This window comes from Pseudophryne corroboree, chromosome 1 (assembly GCF_028390025.1).
Source record: "Pseudophryne corroboree isolate aPseCor3 chromosome 1, aPseCor3.hap2, whole genome shotgun sequence".
NCBI classification, from domain to species: domain Eukaryota; kingdom Metazoa; phylum Chordata; class Amphibia; order Anura; family Myobatrachidae; genus Pseudophryne; species Pseudophryne corroboree.
The window spans coordinates 1,201,024,510-1,201,050,212 of NC_086444.1; the positions used below are offsets into that span (position 1 = coordinate 1,201,024,510).

At 47.8% G+C, this 25,703-nt stretch overlaps 1 protein-coding gene across 3 annotated transcripts in view; it reads right to left on the bottom strand.

The window, feature by feature from the left end:
* Positions 1-481: 481 nt before the first annotated feature.
* MAVS (mitochondrial antiviral signaling protein) overlaps positions 482-25,703 on the bottom strand; it is a 116,845-nt gene continuing 91,623 nt past the window's right edge. For 2 of the 3 annotated variants that reach the window (XM_063925325.1, XM_063925326.1), the window contains 9 exons: positions 21,888-22,056; positions 19,870-20,270; positions 19,052-19,183; positions 16,205-16,291; positions 5,506-5,616; positions 5,148-5,267; positions 2,098-2,208; positions 1,740-1,859; positions 482-1,265 (listed from right to left, as the gene is read on the bottom strand). In XM_063925325.1, coding sequence (XP_063781395.1) covers positions 612-1,265; positions 1,740-1,859; positions 2,098-2,208; positions 5,148-5,267; positions 5,506-5,616; positions 16,205-16,291; positions 19,052-19,183; positions 19,870-20,270; positions 21,888-22,056 — 1,905 coding nt within the window. In that variant the 3' untranslated portion in view covers positions 482-611. The remainder of the gene's footprint in view (positions 1,266-1,739; positions 1,860-2,097; positions 2,209-5,147; positions 5,268-5,505; positions 5,617-16,204; positions 16,292-19,051; positions 19,184-19,869; positions 20,271-21,887; positions 22,057-25,703) is intronic. The other variant, XM_063925327.1, reaches the window with a different exon arrangement.

Sequence of the window (25,703 nt, forward strand, 5' to 3'; positions counted from 1 at the left end):
CCTGCACCCATCAATGCCCTCAGTGTGTGTTGTGTGTGGGAGCAATGGCGCGCAGCGTTACCTCAGAGAAGATCTGAAGTCTTCTGCCGCCTTTGAGGTCTTCTTTCTTCTTATACTCACCCGGCTTCTATCTTCTGGCTCGGCGAGGAGGACGGTGGCGCGGCTCCGGGACGAACGGCGAGGGTGAGACCTGCGTTCCGACCCTCTGGAGCTAATGGTGTCTAGTAGCCTAAGAAGCAGAACCTATCATTTAAGTAGGTCTGCTTCTCTCTCCTCAGTCCCACGATGCAGGGAGCCTGTTGCCAGCAGTGCTCCCTGAACATAAAAAACCTAACAAAAGTCTTTTTCAGAGAAACTCAGGAGAGCTCCCCTGTAGTGCACCCAGTCTCCTCTGGGCACAGGATCTAACTGAGGTCTGGAGGAGGGGCATGGAGGGAGGAGCCAGTGCACACCCATACTAAAGTTCTTTGAAGTGCCCAAGTCTCCTGCGGAGCCCGTCTATACCCCATGGTCCTTACAGAGTCCCCAGCATCCTTTAGGACATAAGAGAAAAGAGCAGAAACGCGTCAGTCTTTTTCTCCCTACTGTATTTGCCTCAGTCCCTGATGTATTTAAGTTCTAAGCTTCTTCCACAATAGGAAAAACGAAAGACCAACAGCAGCAACAACTAGTGTGATTGTAACTGGGCCTTCAAGTTTATTTCCCATCGGTGTGTCTGGCATTTTTTGATACTGGTTCCGTTCATTCAGCTCGCGGTTATCCGGTGTAGTCGGTTGTCTGTGCCGTAGGATTGAGATGTTTCCTTCATTAAGGTCCACTGGTGGCTCTTCATTGAACTGAATCCTATGACTTCTGTTGTCCTGGGACAATTCAAAGCTGTTTTCTTCAGGCTGCTGTGTTAGGTTATCATCTGGTGGAGCGTATGTGAAGTCGTTTTCTTCTGGGCTTTTCCTAGCATTTCTCCACGTGCTGTGGTGGTTTGGAGTGCTGGTTTGCAGCGTTACGGTCTGTGTGGTTACTGTAGTGTTTGTATCCGCGTTAGATGTAGGCGAAGACCCGGCCCGATCGCTGACACCTCTTGAAACGCTTCCCTCTTCACCATCACTATCACTAATCTGTAAATCCGGTGACCAAAGCAAATCAGACACCTGCCTTTCGTCTTCAGTGACCTCTCGCATTCTGCAGGTGGACAGCAGCACGCCCGGTTTGCTTAAAGACATTTCCTCACCATCCTCATCATTGTCCTGGGACGAAAAAGGGACAACCTGCAATTGGATGCCAACCCCTTATGTTAGAACAACATAATACTGACACAATGGATATTAATGTGGCATTATAGTAATCTGATGGAATGTACTTACTGATCACACCAATCACATCACTAAGGGGGGATTCAGTTATCAGAACGTTAGGTTGTATTCACCGTAACTTTTCATAATTAAATTGATAGAAATGTAGAGGAAATAATAATACAGGCTTTCCCAGGTGGGGGCCCTCAGGAGCGGCCAGACCAGTATCACCGGGCCCCCTCCCCACTCGGTCCGATAACATGCGTGGGCTGCTTCGGCAGTAATTACAACCTCTTGTTTTAGACAATGGGGGAGAGTTATCAAAGCTTGGATAGAGATAAATTGGACGGAGATAAAGTACTAACTGCCATGACAGGAGCTGATTGGCACGTACTTTATCCCTCTCCAAGCTTTGATAAATCTCCCTCTATATATGGTAACGATAATTACATTGCTTGTCGTCTCCCGCTGATGAAGAGACCGTTCCCTGTGCTGGGAGGCTGCGCCAGCTTCATTTGCTTGAACGCGATGATCTCCAGAAGGTCTCGACAAACCAGAAGATCCAGCCACCTTTATTGAAATAGCAGCGTCATTAGTTAGCTATAGAAATATGTAGAAACCATAGGTGACCACCATCCAACTATCAACGCTAAATTATTTGTTGAAACAACATTCCAAGCAAGTCTAAGGTGCACTTTGCCGGGGTATGATTGCAGGAGGACCGTAATTGTATATGGTCCTCCTGATGCTGTCTCTGACAGTCCCCCAGTTCTCTCTCTATCAGGGACTATGTAAGCTACTGTCTTACCGGCTGATGTACGGAATGCTCTCTGCTCGGTGGACTTGTGATAGGTTCATTAACTCCCGAGCGATGGTCTGTGGGAGGACGGGGCAGACTGCTCACGCGGAGATCATCCACCTTTATTGAAATAAAACCTAACAATTATTTTGTCTGCATTTATTATTCCAGAATAGAATCTACATACACACACACGTGTGTACATATATATATATATATATATATACATATATATATATATATATATATATATATACATACACATATATATATATATATATATTGTCTATTTCATCCTACTTTACCGCCAGGCCAGAGCAGGTAGACCACGACTATCCCTCACAACCATTAGACTGCGCACACATAAGTCATACTGTCCCAACATGAGCAGTAAGATGGTGGGGCTTGCGGAAACATGGTCACACATTGAGGTGCGTAGTGTGATCGGATTTCTGTGTGGAACTGGCATATCAGCAGTGAAAATTCTCTGGCAACTTGTTGAGGTGTACGGTGATAACATCATGTCATGGAAACAGGTTTGGGTTTGGTACATGGCGTTTGATAACGGCAGGACAGACATTCAAGATGAGCAGCGATCCGGCCGGCCAAGCACGTCCACCACAGGTGACACTTTGTGCAGCATTGAAGGTCTGATTCAGGAGGACAGACGCATCTGAGTTAGTGATATTGCTGATGAACTGAATATCTCAGTGGGTAATGTGCACAACAACGGTCATGAGCAACTGGGCATATTGACCATGTTCCCGCCAGCCCCGTTATTTTACACCAGTATGACTGATACGAGGCGCAGTCTAATGGCCGTGAGGGGAAGCAGCGGTCTACCTGCTATGGCCTGGCGAGAAATTAGAGTGAACTAGAGAACATCACACACGCAAGTGGTCTTGTTACCTTACTTACTAAACCACCCCCGTATATACTGTATCATGACGTTCTATGGGGAGCAGGAGTAAGGCTGGGATGGTCCTGACATTAGCATGAGGTAGCGAGCAGGCCGCCGAGGCCATACAGAACATCGGCAGCAGATGAATCAGGACCTAAATCTACAGGTTCTACAACCTGTAAAGATGGTGACAGGCACAATTCCTATGACAAACCCAATGCCCTCTAGTATGCCAGCTTGATAGGAAATGCGGCTGGAAGATCTTCACTATCAGCCCATAGGGCCGGAGTCTTTCCACCTGGAACACCCAATATTCAAAAAGTGCAGCCACACCAACTGCCAGCGAGTCCCACAATGTCTGGCAGTGTTTGGGGTGGCAGTTGGTGTGGAAGCAGTGATAAGAGTGGAGAAGTGGGCCACTGGAGTAGTTGCCCATGGCAACCAATCAGGATCTACCTGTCATTTTTTAGAGCGTGCTTGATAAATACTACCTCAGCATTGATTAGTTGCCATAAGCCTCCTCCTTGGCACAACGCAGCTGCCTAAGCTTGGGAGTAAACCATGGTTTATTATTGCCAAAGATGCGAAAAGATTTTGATGGTACATACATGTTCTCACAGAAGCTAATATATGATGTCACAATTTCTGTTAAATTCTCCAAATCCAAGGCTGAAGCCTCAAAACACCATAGTTGGTACAGTCAAAACAAGCCTGAAGTTTCCTCTTCGCCTCGTTGAACCATAACCTCACGGCTTTAACCCCAAGCTTTACCGATTTTAACTTTTGCTTGTAAGCGGGGAGCATTTGTATCCAACAATGGGCAGAGAGACCCACCATTGCCCAAGGAACAGACCGATAGACATATTTTAAGATGGTATAACAATGGTCCAACATACGTGCATCCCTAGTTGGACACTAAACATGGTCATGAGCAGGGTTGAACACATCTTCAACCCGGCTCACTGTGCGGTGTGAACGCGAGCCGGGTCGATGCGACCCGTTTCCCGTTTACTCTCTGTGTACGGGCGGCGTTTGGAGATCATGTGATCTCTAAGCGCCACCCCCGCCACATCACCACAGACGTCACCAACCCGGGAGCCTGAGGCGCGACCCGCTTCAGGCAGTCTGAAAGGGGTATTATATGAGCAGCCAAGTAATGCAATGCCTCATTTATACAAGCCCGGGGAGGAATGTAAACACCAACCAGGATAAATAATGCAAATTTCCGTGGAGAATTAAAAAGTTTACAGTTAATAATGAAGGACAAGGACATCTCTCCATCTAATCTCCTACTATATCTTCCTCTCTCTTCCCCTTACTTCCCTTCCCAACTTGTCCTCCCTCACTCTTGGTGATGAGGGTCATTCATCACCTTCCCCCACCACTTGCCCCATTCCCTCCTAATCTTCTGTTCTCCGACTCCTTATCTCCAGAATCCTACTCCCACCATGCCCATATCATCAGTCTGTCTCACTCTTCCGGCAGTGTCCCCTCCTCGTCTTCTCATCACTAAAAAAAAAAACACTTGAACGCAACTCCTACTCAACTTAAGCCCTATCTCTCTCCTCCCTTGTGCCTCCAACCTGCTAGATTGGAATCTCTCTATCTGACTTACCACACTCCTCTCCTCTAACTCCCTTCATGACCCTCTTCTGTCTGATGTTTGTCCCCTTCACTCCAAAGAAACTGCCCTCACCAAGGTCACCAATGAATAACCTTTTCATCTCCAAAGCCAATGGTCACTTCTCATCCACTTAGATCTGTCTGCCTTTTGACACTGTTGATGTGTCAACTACTTCTTCAAACCCTCCATTGGTCTCTGTGAGTCAGTCTTCTCATGTTCATGTCTTATTAATTCTTTCATCTCATCTCCTTCCTCTTCCTGTGGTTGCCACTCTAGGGTCCATATTTGGCAACCTCTTTTCTCCATTTACACCTCTTCCCTTGGAAAACTAATCAATTAGTTCAGTCTCCCATACCACATCTATGCCGATAACACTCAAATATACCTCTCCTCACCTGACTTAATTTTTTAATAACTTTTTGAATTTGAAAAGGGTGCAAAAAAAACCTTTAAAAAAAAATTGTAAAAATAATGTTAATAAATATGTCCCCAAGTTTTGATAAATCTCCCTCTATATATGGTAACGATAATTACATTGCTTGTCGTCTCCTGCTGATGATGAGACGGTTCCCTGTGCTGGGAGGCTGCGCCAGCTTCATTTGCTTGAACGCGATGATCTCCAGAAGGACTCGACAAACCAGAAGATCCAGCCACCTTTATTGAAATAGCAGCGTCATTAGTTAGCTATAGAAATATGTAGAAACCATAGGTGACCACCATCCAACTATCAACGCTAAATTATTTGTTGAAACAACATTCCAAGCAAGTCTAAGGTGCACTTTGCTGGGGTATGATTGCAGGTGGACCGTAATTGTATATGGTCCTCCTGATGCTGTCTCTGACAGTCCCCCAGTTCTCTCTCTATCAGGGACTATGTAAGCTAGTATCTTACCGGCTGATGTACGGAATGCTCTCTGTTCGGTGGGCTTGTGATAGGTTCATTCACTCCCGAGCGATGGTCTGTGGAAGGACGGGGCAGACTGCGCATGTGGAGATCATCCACCTTTATTGAAATAAAACCTAACAATTATTTTGTCTGCATTTATTATTCCAGAATAGCATCTACACACACACACACACACACACACACACTCACACACACACACACACACACACACACACACGTGTACATATATACATATGTATATATATTGTCTATTTCATCCTAATTTGCCACCAGGCCAGAGCAGGTAGATCACGACTTCCCCTCACGACCATTAGACTGCGCCTCACATAAGTCATACTGTCCCAATATGAGCAGTAAGATGGTGGGGCTTGCGGAAACATGGTCACACATTGAGGTGCGTAGTATGATCAGATTTCTGTTTGGAACTGGCATATCAGAAGCTAAAATTCTCCGCCAACTTATCGCGCAGTATGGTGATAACATCATGGAAACAGGTTTGGGTTTGGTGCATGCCGTTTGATAACGGCAGGACAGACGTCCAAGATGAGCAGTGATCCGGCCAACCAAGCACGTCCACCACAGATGATAATTTGTGCATCAGGAGGACAGACGCATCTGAGTTCGTGATATCGCTGATGAACTGAATATCTCACTGGGTACTGTGCACAACAACGGTCATGAGCAACTAGGCATACTGACCATGTTCCCGCCAGCCCCATTATCTTACACCAGTGTGACTGATACGAGGCGCAGTCTTAATGGACGTGAGGGGAAGCAGCGGTCTACCTTTTCTGGCCAGGAGGGAAATCAGAGCGAAATGGAGAACATCACACACGTGATACTTGATAAATGCTACCTCAAAGCTGATTAGTTGCTATGGGCAACTTCTGCACTTGCACAGTTATCTGTATGTCAATTTTATATCCGTTTGTAACCAAAGCCTTGGAGATATTTTTGGATGGCTGCACTCTGATTGGTGGATAGATCCAGCCATTCAATATCTGGATGGGGAGGCAGGTAGAGAATGCTGTCTGGCCACCCAGATTGGGTGCAATTCACAATCATTTTCAACTTGCCTCCCAAGAAACTCTGGAGGCACCAGCCTTCCCTTGCTCGAGGGCCCCTAGAATGGTTGGGACTCACACTAAGCAGTCTCTGATCTCCTCACAATCATCCCATCCTTGACAAGCTCAACTCCCTCTTTGCCCTTCCTATCCTTGCTTACTACACTTGAAATTGCCACCCACTTCACACCAAAGATTGACACCATCCACAATGACATCTCTCCATCCAATCTCCTACTATATATTACTCTCTCTCCCCCCTACTTCCCTTCCCAACTTGTCCTCCCTCACCCTTGGTGTTGAGGTTCGTGTCCTCCTTTCATTATCTTCCCCCACCACTTGTCCCGTGGATCCCATTTCCTCTTATCTTCTATTCTCATTATCTCCTGAATCCTACTCCCACCGTGCTCACCTCTTCAGTCTGTCTCTCTCTTCCGGCAGTGTCCCCCCCCCCCCCCCCCCTTCTTAGCTCTCTCATCAGTAAGAAAAAAACACTTGACCGCAACTGCTTCTCTAACTTGAGCCCTATCGCTCTCCTCCCTTATGCCTCCAACCAGGATTGAGTTAAGTTGCTAACGGTCGGGATCCCGTCTGCTGACGATGCCGACAGCCGGAATCCCAGCTAACGGGCTACTCTCACTCATGGGTGTCCAGGAAACCCGTAAAGTGGGAATAGAACTTGTGGCGAGTGCAGCGAGCCACTGTGCCCACATGATGGCGTGCGCAGCGAGCCCGCAAGGGGACTCATTGCGCTTGCCCCGCTGCCAGCATACTGATGGCCGGAATGCAGTTGTCGGTATACTGATGGACGGCATCCCACTTAGATCTGTATATCTTTGACACTGTTAATGTGTCAACTACTTCTTCAACCCCTCCGTTGGTCTCTGTGAGTCAGTCTTCTCATGTTCACGTCATATTTGGCACCCTCTTCTCTCCATTTACACCTCTTCCCTTGAATACCTCATAAATTACTTCAGTCTCCAATGCCACATTTATGCAGATGATACCTCTGATGAAGCCACCGTCTTAGTAGGCGGAGAAACGTGTCAGTTGACCGAAACTTTGACTGTGGAACGCAACCGGAAGCCCCGTTACCGGAAGTCGCGGCACGTGACCGACAACAGCATCCCCTGCTTGACTGGATCCAGACACACAGATTTCAGCTGCAGGCAGCGGCCTCCCACAGTGTCCTTTCCATCTTGGACCTTGCTATATAGCACAAAAGGTACTGTCTCTTAATTCCAACCACCGCAGCGCGGGGACTCTAAATACACTGACAGCACTGTGGGTACTGTGCTATATACAACAAGTGCACGGCTGACAACTAGCCAGATGGGCTTCAATATCTAGCAAGAGCCGCACCAGCATAATTGAAGTGGACATTCCATCTATATTTGGAATCTGGTGAAGTATGGCCATATAGTAAATCTCAAGCACTTTACTAAACAGATTTACAACTAACTGTGCATCTACATAATTATACCTATTTGCTGCAACTAAAAGCTGGTTTACGCATGTTCTATTAATCTTCTGTTTATATACTAATCAGTTTTGATTATATCCAGGATAAGACATTATTGTCCAATATTTAATGTTCCTCATGTCATAAATTCCATTGCTTTTAAAGTGATATCACACTTGTGTTTATATGTATTATTTATGAACAATAAAATGCTTGATTGTCAAACCAGCAGCTGAATCAATGTTCTACCTTTGAGTGCTCACACTATTCTTTTTATATCTATGCAGATGACGCTCAAACATACCTCTCCTCACCTGACTTCTGTGTCTCTAGCTTTACCATCTCGACCTGGATGTCCCAACACTTTCATGACCATGTTTTCACCCATCTGTCTCACCCACTTTCTCTCTGTTGATAACATCTCCTACCCTGCTGTCTCTCAAGACCACAGCCTGGGTGTCCGCCTTGACCCTTGGCTCCTACCTAGCCTTCACCCTCTTACATTCTAAATATCTTTCACTCCTACCATTTCCACCTCTGCAAAATCTCCAGCACCCCTGATATCACAAAGACTGTAATGCACTCATCATGTCCCACCTCAGCTACTGTAACAGCCCACTCTTTGGCCTTGCCTGTTCCTGCCTTTCTCCTCTTCATCCTGAATGATATTCAATCCTACTGCTCGTCTCATTTTCCTATCTTGACGTTCCCATGCGCCAGGGATAATATGCCAATGGTAGTCTCAGACTTGCCCCTTACTAGTATTGTTTTTAAAAGCACTGCATGACCTGCATGTGAATCCTGTGACCTTGGATAGACAACAGTGTGGGCCAGGGCTGGTTTATGGCATTAGTGGCCCCTGAGCAATGACCAATTGCGTGAATATAGGTCTAGGTTACGACTCTGAATCAGGCTCCCAATCTTTGCAGCTTCCTTCATGAGACTAATTTTCCTGCTACAACTCCACTAGTATAAAGTGACATCATTATGAAAAAAAAATATGATATAAATCTATTTTCCTCTTGTGTATTGTCATACTGTAGGTATAGCAAATCCCAGATTTTGAGCTCCCTAAAGTGTATGGCAATAAGTACCGGGGGCATTGCAACATACTGTATATCAGGGGCATGCAACGTGTGGCACGCCTACTGCTATACAAGTATACAACTACACATCCCAGCATGCTCTGCCACTGATTTTTTTTCTGTTAGGGTATGCTAAATCTGTGGCAGGGCATGCTGGAGTGTGTAGTTCTACATGTTGCCTGTGTCTGCTGTATATCATTGTAAAGCAGTATTTTTTATTATTAAAATGTGAAGCATTTAATATAAGAACCCAGACTCAGAGTGGCCCACAGGGGTACAGGGAAAATCCTCGAAAAAACTGAGCTCAGTTTGGAACGACATTGTAGCCCTGCATTAATTCACTACCCTACAATTTGTCATCCCAGTGGTAAGAGCTTAGGGGGTCATTCCGAGTTGATCGCACGTAGCAACTTTTTGCTGCTCGTACGATTAACCTGCCGCCGCCTATGGGGGAGTGTATTTTAGCATAGCAGGGCTGCGAACGCTTGTTCACGTAAAACAAGACCAGCCCTGCAGTTACTCACCCAGTGCGACTGATCCACTGATGAAGGTCCCGATCCTGACGTCAGAGATCCGCCCTCCAAACGCCTCGACGTGCCTGCGTTGGACTCACCACGCCTGGAAAAATAAGATTTTACTCACCGGTAAATCTTTTTCTCGTAGTCCGTAGTGGATGCTGGGGACTCGGTAAGGACCATGGGGAATAGACGGGCTCCGCAGGAGACTGGGCACTCTAAAGAAAGATTTAGTACTACCTGGTGTGCACTGGCTCCTCCCTCTATGCCCCTCCTCCAGACCTCAGTTAAGGAAACTGTGCCCGGAAGAGCTGACATTACAAGGAAAGGATTTTGGATTCCAGGGTAAGACTCATACCAGCCACACCAATCACACCGTATAACTTGTGATAACCTTACCCAGTTAACAGTATGAACAAACAACAGAGCATCAACCAAAGGATGCCAATATAACATAACCCTTTATTAAGCAATAACTATATACACGTATTGCAGAAAGTCCGCACTGGGGACGGGCGCCCAGCATCCACTACGGACTACGAGAAAAAGATTTACCGGTGAGTAAAATCTTATTTTCTCTAACGTCCTAGTGGATGCTGGGGACTCCGTAAGGACCATGGGGATTATACCAAAGCCTCCAAACAGGCGGGAGAGTGCGGATGACTCTGCAGCACCGAATGGGCAAACACAAGGTCCTCCTCAGCCAGGGTATCAAACTTGTAGAATTTTGCAAAAGTGTTTGAACCCGACCAAGTAGCAGCTCGGCAAAGCTGTAATGCCGAGACCCCTCGGGCAGCCGCCCAAGAAGAGCCCACCTTCCTTGTGGAGTGGGCTTTTACTGATTTTGGATGCGGCAATCCTGCCGCAGAATGAGCCTGCTGAATCGTGTTACAGATCCAGCGCCCAATAGTTTGCTTTGAAGCAGGAGCACCCAGCTTGTTGGATGCATACAGGATAAACAGCGAGTCAGTCTTCCTGACTCCAGCCGTTCTGTTAACATAAGTCTTCAAAGCCAGGACCACGTCCAGCAACTTGGAATCTTCCAAGTCACGAGTAGCCGCAGGTACCACAATATATTAGTTCAAATAAAACGAAGACACAACCTTTGGTAGAAATTGCGGACGAGTCCGCAATTCTGCCCTGTCCATATGAAAAACCAGATAGGGGCTTTTACATGACAAAGCCGCCAATTCTGACACACTCCTAGCCGACGCTAAGGCCAACAGCATGACCACTTTCCATGTGAGATACTTTAGCTCCACGGTCTTAAGTGGCTCAAACCAGTGGGATTTCAGGAACCCCAAGACCACGTTAAGATCCCAAGGTGCCACTGGTGGCACAAAAGGGGGCTGAATATGCAGCACTCCCTTAACAAACGTCTGAATCTCAGGCAGTGAAGCCAGTTCCTTTTGAAAGAAAATGGATAGGGCCGAAATCTGGACCTTTATGGACCCTAATTTTAGGCCCATAGTCACTCCTGACTGTAGGAAGTGCAGGAATCGACCCAGCTGGAATTCCTCTGTAGGGGCCTTCCTGGCCTCACACCAAGCAACATATTTTCGCCATATACGGTGATAATGTTTTGCTGTCACGTCTTTCCTAGCCTTTATCAGCGTAGGAATAACTTCATCCGGAATGCCCTTTTCCGCTAGGATCCGGCGTTCAACCGCCATGCCGTCAAACGCAGCCGCGGTAAGTCTTGGAACAGACAGGGCCCTTGTTGTAACAGGTCCTGTCTGAGAGGCAGAGGCCATGGGTCCTCTGTGAGCATTTCTTGCAGTTCCGGGTACCAAGTCCTTCTTGGCCAATCCGGAGTAATGAATATTGTTCTCACTCCTCTTTTTCTTACAATTCTCAGCACCTTGGGTATGAGAGGAAGAGGAGGAAACACATAGACCGACTGGAACACCCATGGTGTTACTAGTGCGCCCACAGCTATCGCCTGAGGGTCCCTTGACCTGGCGCAATACCTGTTTAGCTTTTTGTTGAGGCGGGACGCCATCATGTCCACCTGTGGGAGTTCCCATCGATTTGCAATCAGCGTGATAAAGTTGATAAAGTCCCCACTCTCCTGGGTGGAGGTCGTGTCTGCTGAGGAAGTCTGCTTCCCAGTGGTCGACCCCCGGAATGAACACTGCTGACAGTGCCTGCACGTGATTCTCCGCCCAACAAAGAATCCTGGTGGCTTCTGCCATCGCCACCCTGCTTCTTGTGCCGCCCTGTCGGTTGACATGGGCCACTGCAGTGATGTTGTCTGACTGAATCAGCACTGGTTGGTCTCGAAGCAGAGGCTCCGCTTGGCTTAGGGCGTTGTATATGGCCCTTAGTTCTAGGATATTTATGTGCAGACCAGTCTCCTGACTTGACCACAGCCCTTGGAAGTTTCTTCCCTGAGTGACTGCCCCCCAACCTCGGAGGCTTGCATCCGTGGTCACCAGGACCCAGTCCTGTATGCCGAACCTGCGGCCCTCGAGGAGGTGAGCCCTTTGCAGCCACCCCAGAAGAGACACCCTGGCCCTGGGGGCCAGGGTGATCAGCCGATGCATCTGAAGATGCGATCCGGACCACTTGTCCAACAGACCCCACTGAAAAATCCTGGCATGGAACCTGCCGAAGAGAATGGCTTCGTATGACGCCACCATCTTTCCCAGGACTCGCGTGCAGTGATGCACCCACACCTGTTTTGGTTTCAGGAGGTCCCTGACCAGAGTCACGAGCTCCTGAGCCTTCTCCTCCGGGAGAAATACCGTCTTCTGGCCTGTATCCAGAATCATGCCCAGGAAGGGCAGACGCTTCGTAGAGATCAGCTGCGACTTTGGAATATTCAGAATCCAGCCGTGCTGCCGCAACACTTCCTGAAAGTGTGCTACGCTGGACCTCGCCTTTATGAGGAGATCGTCCAAGTATGGGATAATTGTAACTCCTTGCTTCCGAAGGAGCACCATCATCTCCGCCATCACCTTGGTAAATATTCTCGGTGCCGTGGACAGGCCAAACGGCAGCGTCTGGAATTGATAATGACAGTCCTGTACCACAAACCTGAGTACTCTTGATGAGGCGGATAAATGGAGACATGCAAGTAAGCATCCTTGATGTCCAGAGACACCATGAAATCCCCCTCTTCCAGACTTGCAATGACCGCTCTGAGCGATTCCATTTTGAACTTGAATTTCCTCAGATAAATATTCAGGGATTTTAAATTCAAGATGGGCCTGACCGAACCGTCCGGTTTCGGTACCACAAACATAGTGGAATAGTAACCCCTTCCCTGTTGAAGGAGGGGAACCTTTACTAACACCTGCTGGAGGTATAGCTTGTGAATTGCCGCCAGCACTACCTCCCTTTCCATGGGGGAAGCTGGCAAGGCCGATTTTAGGTAACGGTGAGGGGGCGTCACTTCGAACTCCAGCTTGTATCCCTGAGACACATTTTGTATAACCCAATGATCCACCCGTGAGCGAACCCACTGGTGGCTGAAATTTCGGAGACGCGCCCCCACGGCTCCTGGCTCCGCCTGTGGAGCCCCAGCGTCATGCGGTGGACTTAGTGGAAGCCGGGGAGGACTTTTGTTCCTGGGAACTGGCTGCATGGTGCAGTTTTTTTCCTCTACCCCTGCCTCTGGCAAGAAAAGATGCCCCTCTGACTTTCTTGCTCTTTTGCGAACGAAAGGACTGCATTTGGTAACACGGTGCTTTCTTCGGCTGTGAGGGAACATATGGCAAGAAATTTGACTTCCCTGCCGTAGCAGTGGAAACTAGGTCCGAGAGACCGTCCCCAAATAATTCCTCACCCTTATAAGGCAAAACCTCCATGTGTTTTTTAGAGTCGGCATCCCCTGTCCATTGCCGAGTCCATAAGACCCTTCTGGCAGAAATGGACATTGCGTTTATTCTAGAGCCCAGCAGGCAAATGTCCCTCTGGGCATCGCGCATATATAGGACAGCGTCCTTGATATGTCCCAGGGTCAGTAGAACAGTGTCCCTGTCCAGGGTATCTATCTCCTCTGAGAGATTATCAGTCCAAGCTGCTACAGCACTACACATCCAGGCCGAAGAAATTGCTGGCCTCAGTAGAGTACCAGAATGTGTATAAACAGACTTCAGGATAGCTTCCTGCTTTCTATCCGCAGGATCCTTTAGGGCGGCCGTATCCTGAGACTGCAGGGCCACCCTCTTAGATAAGCGTGTCAACGCCTTGTCTACCCTCGGGGAGGATTCCCAGCGTAACCTGTCCGTTGGCGGGAAAGGATACGCCATCAGTAATCTCTTGGAAATTACTACTTTCCTATCAGGGGAATCCCACGCTTTTACACATAATTCATTTAATTCATGTGAAGGGGGAAAAGTCACTTCTTGCTTTTTCTCCCCATACATATTATAAACCCTCTTGTCAGGGACAGGGTTTTCCTCTGATATGTGCAACATATCCTTCATTGCTATAATCATGTAGCGGATGGCTTTAGTCATTTTAGGCTGCAACTTTGCATCATCGTCATCGACACTGGAGTCAGACTCCGTTTCGGCATCTGTGTCAACCATCTGGGATAGTGGGCGCTTGTGAGACCCTGACGGCCTCTGCATTGTAGGATCAGGCATGGGTTGAGACCCTGACTGTCCCAAGGCTACAGCTTTATCCAACCTGTGATGCAAGGAGCTTACATTATCATTTAACACCTTCCACATATCCATCCAATCAGGTGTCGGCACCGTCGGCGGCGACACCTCATTCACCTGCACTTGTTCTGCCTCCACATATCCTTCCTCATCAAACATGTCGACACTGACGTACCGACACACCGCACACACACAGGGAATGCTCTGACTGAGGACAGGACCCCACAAAGGCTTTTGGGGAGACAGAGAGAGAGTATGCCAGCACACACCCCAGCGCTATATAACCCAGGGATTACACTGTACCTTAGTGATTACCCAGTAGCTGCTGTTTGTGATCGTTTTGCGCCTAAATTTATGTGCCCCCCCTCTCTTTTTACCCTTTTTGCACCTGGATACTGCAGGGGAGAGCCTGGGGAGCGTCTTTCCAGCGGAGCTGTGAAGAGAAAATGGCGCCGGTGTGCTGAAGAAGAAGGCCCCGCCCCCTCAGCGGCGGGCTTCTGTCCTGCTTCTATGTGTAAAAAATGGCGGGGGCTCGAACATATATCCAGTGCCTGACTGGATATATGTGTTATTTTGCCAAAAGGTACCTTAATTGCTGCCCAGGGCGCCCCCCCCCTGCGCCCTACAGTGACCGGAGTGTGCGGGTGTGCTGCGGGAGCAATGGCGCACAGCTGCAGTGCTGTGCGCTACCTTAAGTGAAGACAGGAGTCTTCTGCCGCCGATTTCGATGTCTTCATGCTTCTGCTGCTTCTGTACTTCTGGCTCTGCGAGGGGGACGGCGGCGCGGCTCCGGGAACGGACGATCAAGGTTAGGTACCTGTGTTCGATCCCTCTGGAGCTAATGGTGTCCAGTAGCCTAAGAAGCGCAACCTAGCCGCAGTTAGTAGGTTTGCTTCTCTCCCCTCAGTCCCACGTAGCAGAGAGTCTGTTGCCAGCAGAAGCTCTCTGAAAATAAAAAAACCTAAACTAAAATACTTTCTTCTTAGCAAGCTCAGGAGAGCCCAGTAAAAGCACCCAGCTCTGGCCGGGCACAGATTCTAACTGAGGTCTGGAGGAGGGGCATAGAGGGAGGAGCCAGTGCACACCAGGTAGTACTAAATCTTTCTTTAGAGTGCCCAGTCTCCTGCGGAGCCCGTCTATTCCCCATGGTCCTTACGGAGTCCCCAGCATCCACTAGGACGCTAGAGAAATGGTGAGTATCCGCCCCAGAACGCCTCCTGCCTGTCCGTCTGCTTGCGATTGCCGCTGCGATCACATTCGTTGCTGGCGGCTTCGTTGCCCGGCGAAGATTGTTGCCAGGCAACGACGCGCATGCGCATTTCTGACCTGTTCACACCGCAGCGAAGAACCGCTGCGTGCAAATGGGTCGGAATGACCCCCTTAGATAGTTGAATCTTTTTTACAATGTCATGTATTTCACCTTTACTAAACCTAATGCAGTTCTCACTGGGTTTTAGACACTGGCCAGTCAGTACCGTGGGTGCACTATCATATGTACAGTGCATTAATGTGGTATAGATAATTCACAATTGCATCCCTCTTATTGTGTACTGTGCACCCATACATATTCAATGTACTGATGAGAGGATACAGATAGAGCAGAATGTACTGCAGCAGATGTTACGCCATGGCATAGAATGTTTGTTGGCAATTTACTGAAATATATGCTGAATTATTCACAAGTAACCTTATCCGTGATCTGGTATAAGATCACTTACACCCTGTATACTGCAATTCAATCTGCCCCTCCTGTTCCTCTTATTACTTATTGTCACATCTTTTAATGACCCTTTTACAGATGAAGTTATAGCCAATAGTGCTGACATGCATAATCAGACACAACCTGACAATTATAAGTTTTGTATTTCACCAGTGAATAAGAGAAGGTTATCTTCAGCCCAGAATTTTGGGTGTGTGACTGCAGTGTAATGCTCTCTTCCCTCACCTTGTGATACGCAGGTTGCCCCCCGAAGTCCGCAGCCCCTTCCTCATTACTTGCATGAAGACTAGGTGATTGCTGAGCCGGAGTCACCTTGACGAAAACATCAGTGTTGGTATTATTTACATTAATTATCCTGTATATTAAATTAAAAAAAGCTTTTATATATGTACACGTCAAGTCTTCACGCACACTCAGGCGCCCAGTGTCAGGTACCCAGAGCAATAAGTAACAATGATTATAATAGACAGTGTCGCTCAGCTGCCATGGTGATAATATATGGGTGTGGTATGTTAGGTAGATTAGACTTAGGTCGACAGTGTCTAGGTCGACCACTATTGGTCGACAGTAAGGTCGACATGGTTTCTAGGTCGACAGGGACTCTAGGTCGACATGAGAAAAGGTCGACATAAGTTTTTTAAACTTTTTTTGGTATTGTTTTCTCCGTACAGTGACCGGGAACCCCAATTAGTGCACTGTGTCCCCTGGCATGCTTCGGGCAGAGTCTCTCGCTCCGCTCGGAACAGGTTACTTATTCACCATTGCAGATCACGTGGATCGGTAAGTATGATAAAGTAAAAAAAAAGGGGGGGGGGGAAGGGAAAAACTCATGTCGACCTACTTTCTGTCGACTAATAGTGGTCGACCTAGACAGTGTCAAGCTACTTACTGTCGACCTAAAGACTGGATCCTATAATATATAATGTTTAAGTGCCTTGCTAAGTAGTATTTTTAGCACCTCAATAAGGAGAAAGAAAGAAAAGTTCACCTACAGTATCTCCACCAGACAGTAAGTGATCATTTTATATATGGGTATAAACTTCTACAATGTCACCCCAAAGCATTATTGTGATTCTTCCAAAATAAAACTAGACAGTGGGGTAATGTAATCTGCCTTGTAGAGTAGTTCTGTGACCCCTGGAAGTTGTGTGCTCAGGAAAATATTAACGTATATCCGTTTAGTGACAACTCCATACTAAAAGGACCGCATTGAAAAAACAACTGCTGTTCAGTGCAACTCTGCAATAAGGATTGTTTGTCCTAATGTCCAGGTTTGTTTTATCTCTTCCAGAATCCCGGAGCTCAGGGCCTAATTCAGATCTGATTTCAGCAGCAAATTTGTTAGCTAATGGGCAAAACCATGTGCACTGCAGGTGGGGCAGATATAACATGTGCAGAGAGAGTTAAGGGGGGTACTGACGGGGGAGATGTGTGCTGAGCGATCTTAACACAGACCGCTCAGCACACATCTCTCCCCCAGCTCAGCACAGCGCGATGTGCTGAGCGAGGGGGAAGACGGACGGTGGGCCGCTTACTTCACACAGCGGTGAAGTAAGCGACCCGCTAGATTGAGCCTGCATGCACGGGGCTGTGCATCGCTATCGCTGGGGGGCATACACACGGCAGATCCGTGCTTAAAGTCTAAGCAATCTAGTCAGATTGCTTAGATTTTAAACACGGATCTCTCCGTGTGTACCCCCCCATTAGATTTGGGTAAGGTGTGTTCAAACTGAAATCTAAATTGCAGTGTAAAAATAAAGCAGCCAGTATTTACCCTGCACAGAAACAATATAACCCACCCAAATCTAACTCTCTCTGCACGTTATATCTGCCCCACCTGCAGTGCACATGGGCCCTCATTCCGAGTTGATCGCTCGCTAGCTACTTTTAGCAGCCGTGCAAACGCATAGTCGCCGCCCACGGGGGAGTGTATTTTCGTTTTGCAGGAGTGCGAACGCCTGTGCAGCCGAGCGGCTGCAAACACATTTTGTGCAGAACAAGACCAGACCTGTAGTTACTTATCCTGTGCGATGATTGCTGCGACGAGTGACACGGTAATGACATCAGATACCCACCCAGCAAACGCCCGGCCACGCCTGCGTTTTTCCAAACACTCCCAGAAAACGGTCAGTTGACATCCAGAAACTACCACTTCCAGTCAATCTCCTTGCGATCGGCTGTGCGACTGAAAGCATCGCTAGAACCTGCGCAAAACCACGATGCTCTTTGTACCAGTACACCGCGCGTGTGCATTGCGGTGCATACGCATGCGCAGTTTTGCAGTTTTTTAACTGATCGCTACGCAGCGAACAACGGCAGCTAGCGATCAACTCGGAATGACCCCCATGGTTCTGCCCATTAGCTAACAAATTTGCTGCTGCGATCGGATCTGAATTACTCCCTTAAAGGGAACATTGTCTGCGACATTATAAAAAAGTGCATGGTCGTATGTCGAGAGTCACATGACTCCAATTTAATGTCTAACATCCGTGTAATCTAGAATATACAGTATCTGTTGTCTCTTTTCCAACCATTTTAAGATCATTGAAATTTTAAATCAAGGAAATGTAATAGTAATAGGTGGGGGCAAGGAAAGCTGTATGCATATCTCCCAACTACAGTATCTCAACTTCGGCACGGGCGGTCCCAAGTCGCAGAAATAAAAAAAGGATGGATCTTACACTAAAGTGGGAGGAGTTTCACCAAAAGTGAGCATTTGGGGGGCGGATCGGGGAGGCGGTTTATCTGGATGAAGGTGGGGCATATATTGTCCCGATTTAGCTTGTAGAAATGTTTGGGGGCAAGTTTCACTAGTATTTACTAAGAAGCATATTTTGTGAGTCCCTAGACCTGCCCAGATTACTGTGTCACATGGTGGGAGGAGTTGTGTTGTGTTTTATTGGTATAAATGTTTGCTAGTCCCCGCACCAACAAAGAGTAATTGGTACTATATATCTCTCCTATATGAGCTGATACAGCAGGTGTTTGGGAATTAGCCAGATGTTTGGTAATTAGGCTGAAGTCTAGCTGAGGCACAACGTCTGTGACATCCAGTGAATAATGGAATATAACCTGCGCCGCAGATGAATCCTCAGAGGTCTCTTGTCTAGATGTCTGTTGCGGAATAATGTCTGCCAAGTTCGGTGACAAACTATGATTACCCTGAGGAGGATTTCTGGAAGCCGGCACTTCCCGAGTCGCCATCTACAGAGGATGTAATGAGAAATACAGAATTGTTGGGAGAGAAGCAGAACCAGATTTAATGATGTCATCGACGGCATTAATATAAAAATGTTCTTGACTGGTGAATGGGAAAATATCTAACGATCCATAGGTCTAATTCAGACCTGATCGCACCTCTGTGAAATTGCAGAGGTTTGCGATTGGATAGTCGCGGCCCAGCCAGAGTGACTACCCGCCCCGTGCAAGTCTGCGTACGCCGTGCAAAAAGCTTTGCAAATGTCAGTCAGCTGCAAATCCGTTCGCAACTCACTCACCATCAAATGATTCTTCCAGTCTGTGCACAGCCCAGGACCTACTCCTACAGTGTGAAAGAAACAGGCTGATCAGGGCCGGAGCGGACGTCGTACACCCTCCCTGAAAACGCTTGGGAATGCCTGCGTTTTTCCTGACACTCCCAGAAAATGGGCAGTTACCACCCCCAAACGTCCGCTTCCTGTCAGTCAGCCTGCGTTAGCCTAGCGATAAAAAAACGCAGTATTTTTTTGCAGTTTGGCCTCGCGCCTACGCATTACGATCCGTATGCATGTGCAGTCGTTCGATAATCGGCCGCTGTGCGTTTTTGCACAACAGCGTTCGGGTCTGAATTAGGCCCATAGTCAGGGCAAAAATGACGCAAATGGATATTTTTAAGAGGCCAAACAACATACCCCACTTAAAGGCTCATCACTGTCCTCCGGGGGTGCAGCCTGAAAAGGTTCCGTCTCAGGAACTGGCACTCTAGCTGTATTATCTTCTGTCATCTTCCTGCTGAGTGGAGTGGATGGGGAGTCACTGAGGGGAATCCTGCTCTGTGATGGTGGAAAGGACTCATGAGATGCCCCAGGTATGACTGGTGACTCCTGTGGCTGGTCTGGTGATGGGCGGCTCCGTGCTGTCTCTTGCCTAGTCTGGATCGGATTGAGACTCCGAGAAGGCCCAGGTTGTGGGACCGGGGGTATCGGCTGTAACTGAGGTGGGAGACTGAGGTTACGCTGCGAAGCTTCTGGTTGATAGGGTGGTGGCTGTTGATGGGAACGGGATGGAAGAGAGGAAGGAGAAGGAAGGGGTCCTGAAAAGAGAACGATATTTTGTGATTGTTAAATAACTTTTTAAATTGGTAGTTTTTCAGTTTATTGCCCTTTTAAATGCTTTAAGGTGGAGCTTTCACATACTGAATCTAAAACTCAACTGAACAGCAATGAAACGACGTCTATTGAGGCTACAGCACATAAGGGGATATCCAATTAGCCCCGGTAATTTACCGGGGCTAAATGTTCCGCCGGGGGCTAGCTAATTAGCGCAGATAAGCCGTGGCACGCGCCGGCTTATCAGGGATTTTGTTTTCGGCAGGCGAAACAGAATCCCCGGAAACATCCCCGTTTTCACGGTTTCACACGAAAACACACAGGTATCACTGAACCTGTGTGTTTTCGGGAGAAGGGTATTTTTTTTACAGGTGATCCATCTGGATAGCCTGTAAAAAAAAAAAAAAATCTCGGTGAAACATCGGAAAAAAGTCCGAACTCGATGTTTTACCGGGGATAATTGGCTATCCCCCCCATAATCTCTACCTGTTCTCAGTGTGTAAAACCTGTGAGATTACAGTAGAGATGTGTGGTGGGGATCCAGCGGCATCCCAGTCCAAGTATTACATATCTGATTGATTCAGAATTGCCCCACACCAAATCCCCTTCCTCCCCCCCGCTCTGAGGTAAAACCTTCTGGTTTCATGATCGAATCTCAGGATGGGGGGAATTTACTAAAAGTCGATTCTGTTTGTTTTAAAATAGATGAAAATTGCTCAATATCGATTTTGTAAATCTAGGGCCAAAACGCACATTTATCAATATTTGAAAATTAATATGAAAAAAACCCTAAATCACCGGTTAGCAAATGTGTGTTTCAACCTCTGAAACCAAACATCAACCTGTCTTTCCTTATCAGCACTATTTGTGGTGGTTTCGGAAATGTGGTTTTAGTGCAATTTATCCTTTACAGATGTGTCCCCATACATCCAGCCTCAATACGCCACAAAGCGAGGAAGCCGCCAGGTCCCATGCAACTTTGCTAATGTCAGGCGCCTTTTTTTGCTGAAAAGGTATCTTAGTCGCAACGCGATGTGTTTAGGATGCACAGGAAGACCGTGCTGAGTAATTTGATATATGACACTTGTATACTGTATGTGACTAAGGGGGTCATTCCGACCCGTTCGCACGCTGCCGTTTTTCGCAGCGCAACGATCAGGTCACCGCAATGCGCAGGTGCGTCGTACGGGTACAAAGCGGATCGTTGCTGGGCGATGGATTGTATGAAGAATCCATTCGCACAGCCGATCGCAAGGAGATTGACAGGAAGAGGGCGTTTATGGGTGTCAACTGACCGTTTTCTGGGAGCGTTTGGAAAAACGCAGGCGTGTCCAAGCGTTTGCAGGGCGGGTGTGTCGTCAATTCCGGGCCCGGACAGGCTGAAGTGATCGCAAGGGCTGAGTAAGTTCTGAGCAACTCAGAAACTGCACATGCGATCGCACGCTTGCACAGCAAATATACACTCAACAGTGGGCAGTGACTATGCGTTTGCACGGCTGCAAAAAGTAGCTAGCGAGCCATCAACTCGGAATGACCTCCTAAGTCTGTATACAGAGGAGAACAGAACTTGCACTAGAACATTAAAATATACATATACTTACGATATGAGTTATATATCTCCTGAAAGCGATGGGCTAGGTCATAGAGCTCGCATCTTCGCAGAGCGCGTATTAAGTGATTTACCCAGTCATCTCTCTTCCTCAGGTCATTGACAAACTCAAGCAATGTGTTGCTATTACCTTCGTTATTCACAATCCTCTTTAGTTTCTCCTGTAAAACATGTAAATTACATGTTACAACGTATGACACATTCTTCATTAAAGAATGTAACAGAATGAGGTTTTCCACCATTGTGGCCTCCAAACACTATCTTAAAGGAACAGAGAACAAAATGTACAAAGTGGGGTCTCTGGAAATGTAAATATCGTCAGTTCCTCTCTTTCATAGAAAATAAGAATTTACTTACCGATAATTCTATTTCTCGTAGTCCGTAGTGGATGCTGGGGACTCCGTCAGGACCATGGGGAATAGCGGCTCCGCAGGAGACAGGGCACAATAATAAAAGCTTTAGGATCAGGTGGTGTGCACTGGCTCCTCCCCCTATGACCCTCCTCCAAGCCTCAGTTAGGATACTGTGCCCGGACGAGCGTACACAATAAGGAAGGATTTTGAATCCCGGGTAAGACTCATACCAGCCACACCAATCACACTGTACAACTTGAGATCTGAACCCAGTTAACAGCATGATAACAGAGGAGCCTCTGAAAAGATGGCTTCCAACAATAATAACCCGATTTTTGTAACAATAACTATGTACAAGTATTGCAGACAATCCGCACTTGGGATGGGCGCCCAGCATCCACTACGGACTACGAGAAATAGAATTATCGGTAAGTAAATTCTTATTTTCTCTGACGTCCTAAGTGGATGCTGGGGACTCCGTCAGGACCATGGGGATTATACCAAAGCTCCCAAACGGGCGGGAGAGTGCGGATGACTCTGCAGCACCGAATGAGAGAACTCCAGGTCCTCCTTAGCCAGGGTATCAAATTTATAGAATTTTACAAACGTGTTCTCCCCTGACCACGTAGCTGCTCGGCAGCGTTGTAATGCCGAGACCCCTCGGGCAGCCGCCCAAGGTGAGCCCACCTTCCTTGTGGAGTGGGCATTTACAGATTTTGGCTGTGGCAGGCCCTGCCACAGAATGCGCAACTTGAATTGTGCTACAAATCCAACGAGCAATCGTCTGCTTAGACGCAGGAACACCCAGCTTGTTGGGTGCATACAGTATAAACAGCGAGTCAGACTTTCTGACTCCAGCCGTCCTTGAAATATATATATATATATTTTTAAGGCTCTGACAACGTCGAACAACTTGGAGTCCTCCAAGTCGCTAGAAGCCGCAGGCACCCAATAGGTTGGTTCAGGTGAAACGCTGATACCACCTTAGGGAGAAACTGAGGACGCGTCCGCAGTTCTGCCCTGTCCCAATGGAAAATCAGATATGGCTTTTGTACGAAAAAGCCGCCAATTCTGACACTCTCCTGGCCGAAGCCAGGGCCAGTAGCATGGTCACTTTCCATGTAAGATATTTCAAATCCACCGATTTGAGTGGCTCAAACCAATGGGATTTGAGGAATCCCAAAACTACATTGAGATCCCACGGTGCCACTGGAGGCACAACGGGGGCTGTATATGTAGTACTCCTTTGACAAAAGCTTGGACTTCAGGAACTGAAGCCAATTCTTTCTGGAAGAAAATCGAAAGGGCCGAAATTTGAACCTTAATGGACCCCAATTTGAGGCCCATAGACAATCCTGTTTGCAGGAAATGTAGGAATCGACCCAGTTGAAATTCCTCCGTCGGAGCCCTCTCCTTCAGGATCCGGCGTTCAACCGCCATGCCGTCAAACGCAGCCGCGGTAAGTCTAGAGGTAGAGTGCACGGATCCTCCGTGCGCATCTCTTGAAGTTCCGGGTACCAAGTCTTTCTTGGCAAATCCGGAGCCACGAGTATCGTTCTTACTCCCCTTCGCCTTATAATTCTCAGTACCTTGGGTATGAGAGGCAGAGGGGGGAACACATACATTGACTGGTACACCCATGGTGTTACCAACGTGTCCACAGCTATTGCCTGAGGGTCTCTTGACCTGGCGCAATACCTGTCCAGTTTTTTGTTGAGGCGGGACGCCATCATGTCCACCTTTGGTTTTTCCCAACGGTTCACAATCGTGTGGAAGACTTCTGGATAAAGTCCCCACTCTCCCGGGTGGTGATCGTGTCTGCTGAGGAAGTCTGCTTCCCAGTTGTCCACTCCCGGAATGAACACTGCTGACAGTGCTATCACATGATTTTCTGCCCAGTGAAAAATCCTTGCAGCTTCTGCCATTGCCCTCCTGCTTCTTGTGTCGCCCTGTCTGTTTACGTGGGCGACTGCCGTGGTGTTGCCCTACTGGATCAACACCGGCTGACCCTGAAGCAGAGGTCTTGCCAGGCTTAGAGCATTGTAAATTGCCCTTAGCTCCAGTATATTTATGTGAAGTGAAGTCTCCAGGCTTGACCACACTCCCTGGAAATTTCTTCCCTGTGTGACTGCTCCCCAGCCTCTCAGGCTGGCATCCGTGGTCACCAGGACCCAGTCCTGAATGCCGAATCTGCGGCCCTCCAAAAAGGTGAGCACTCTGCAACCACCACAGAAGAGACCCCCTTGTCCATGGAGACGGGGCTATCCGCTGATGCATCTGAAGATGCGATCCGGACCATTTGTCCAGCAGATCCCACTGAAAGGTTCTTGCGTGGAATCTGCCGAATGGAATCGCTTCGTAAGAAGCCATCATTTACCCAGGACTCTTGTGCATTGATGCACTGACACTTTTCCTGGTTTTAGGAGGTTCCTGACTAGCTCGGATAACTCCCTGGCTTTCTCCTCCGGGAGAAAAACCTTTTTCTGAACTGTGTCCAGAATCATCCCTAGGAACAGCAGACGTGTCGTCGGGCTCAGCTGGGATTTTGGAAAATTTAGAATCCACCCGTGCTGTTGCAGCACTACTTGGGTTAGTGCTACACCGGCCTCTAACTGTTCTCTGGATCTTGCCCTTATCAGGAGATCGTCCAAGTAAGGGATAATTAATACGCCTTTTCTTCGAAGAAGAATCATCATTTCGGCCATTACCTTGGTAAAGACCCGGGGTGCCGTGGACAATCCAAACGGCAACGTCTGAAACGGATAGTGACAGTTTTGTACCACGAACCTGAGGTACCCTTGGTTTGAAGGGCAAATTGGGACATGGAGGTAAGCATCCTTGATGTCCAAGGACACCATAAAGTCCCCTTCTTCCAGATTCGCTATCACTGCTCTGAGTGATTTCATCTTGAACTTGAACCTTTGTATGTAAGTGTTCAAAAGATTTCAGACTTAGAATAGTTCTCACCGAGCCGTCCGGCTTCGGTACCACAAATAGCGTGGAATAATACCCCTTTCCTTGTTGTAGTAGGGGTACCTTGACTATTACTTGCTGGGAATACAGCTTGTGAATAGCTTCCAACACCGTCTCCCTGTCGGAGGGAGATGTTGGTAAAGCAGACTTCAGGAATCTGCGAGGAAGAGACGTCTCGAATTCCAATCTGTACCCCTGTGATACTACCTGCAGGATCCAGGGGTCGACTTGCGAGTGAGCCCACTGCGCGCTGAAATTCTTGAGACGACCCCCCCACCGGACCTGAGTCCGCTTGTAAGGCCCCAGCGACATCCTGAGGACTTTTCAGAAGCGGGGGAGTGCTTCTGCTCCTGGGAAGGAGCTGCTTGCTGCAGTCTCTTACCCTTTCCTTTGCCTCGGGCAGATATGAATGGCCTTTTGCCCGCTTGTTCTTATGAGAACGAAAGGACTGAGGCTGAAAAGACGGTGTCTTTTTCTGTTGG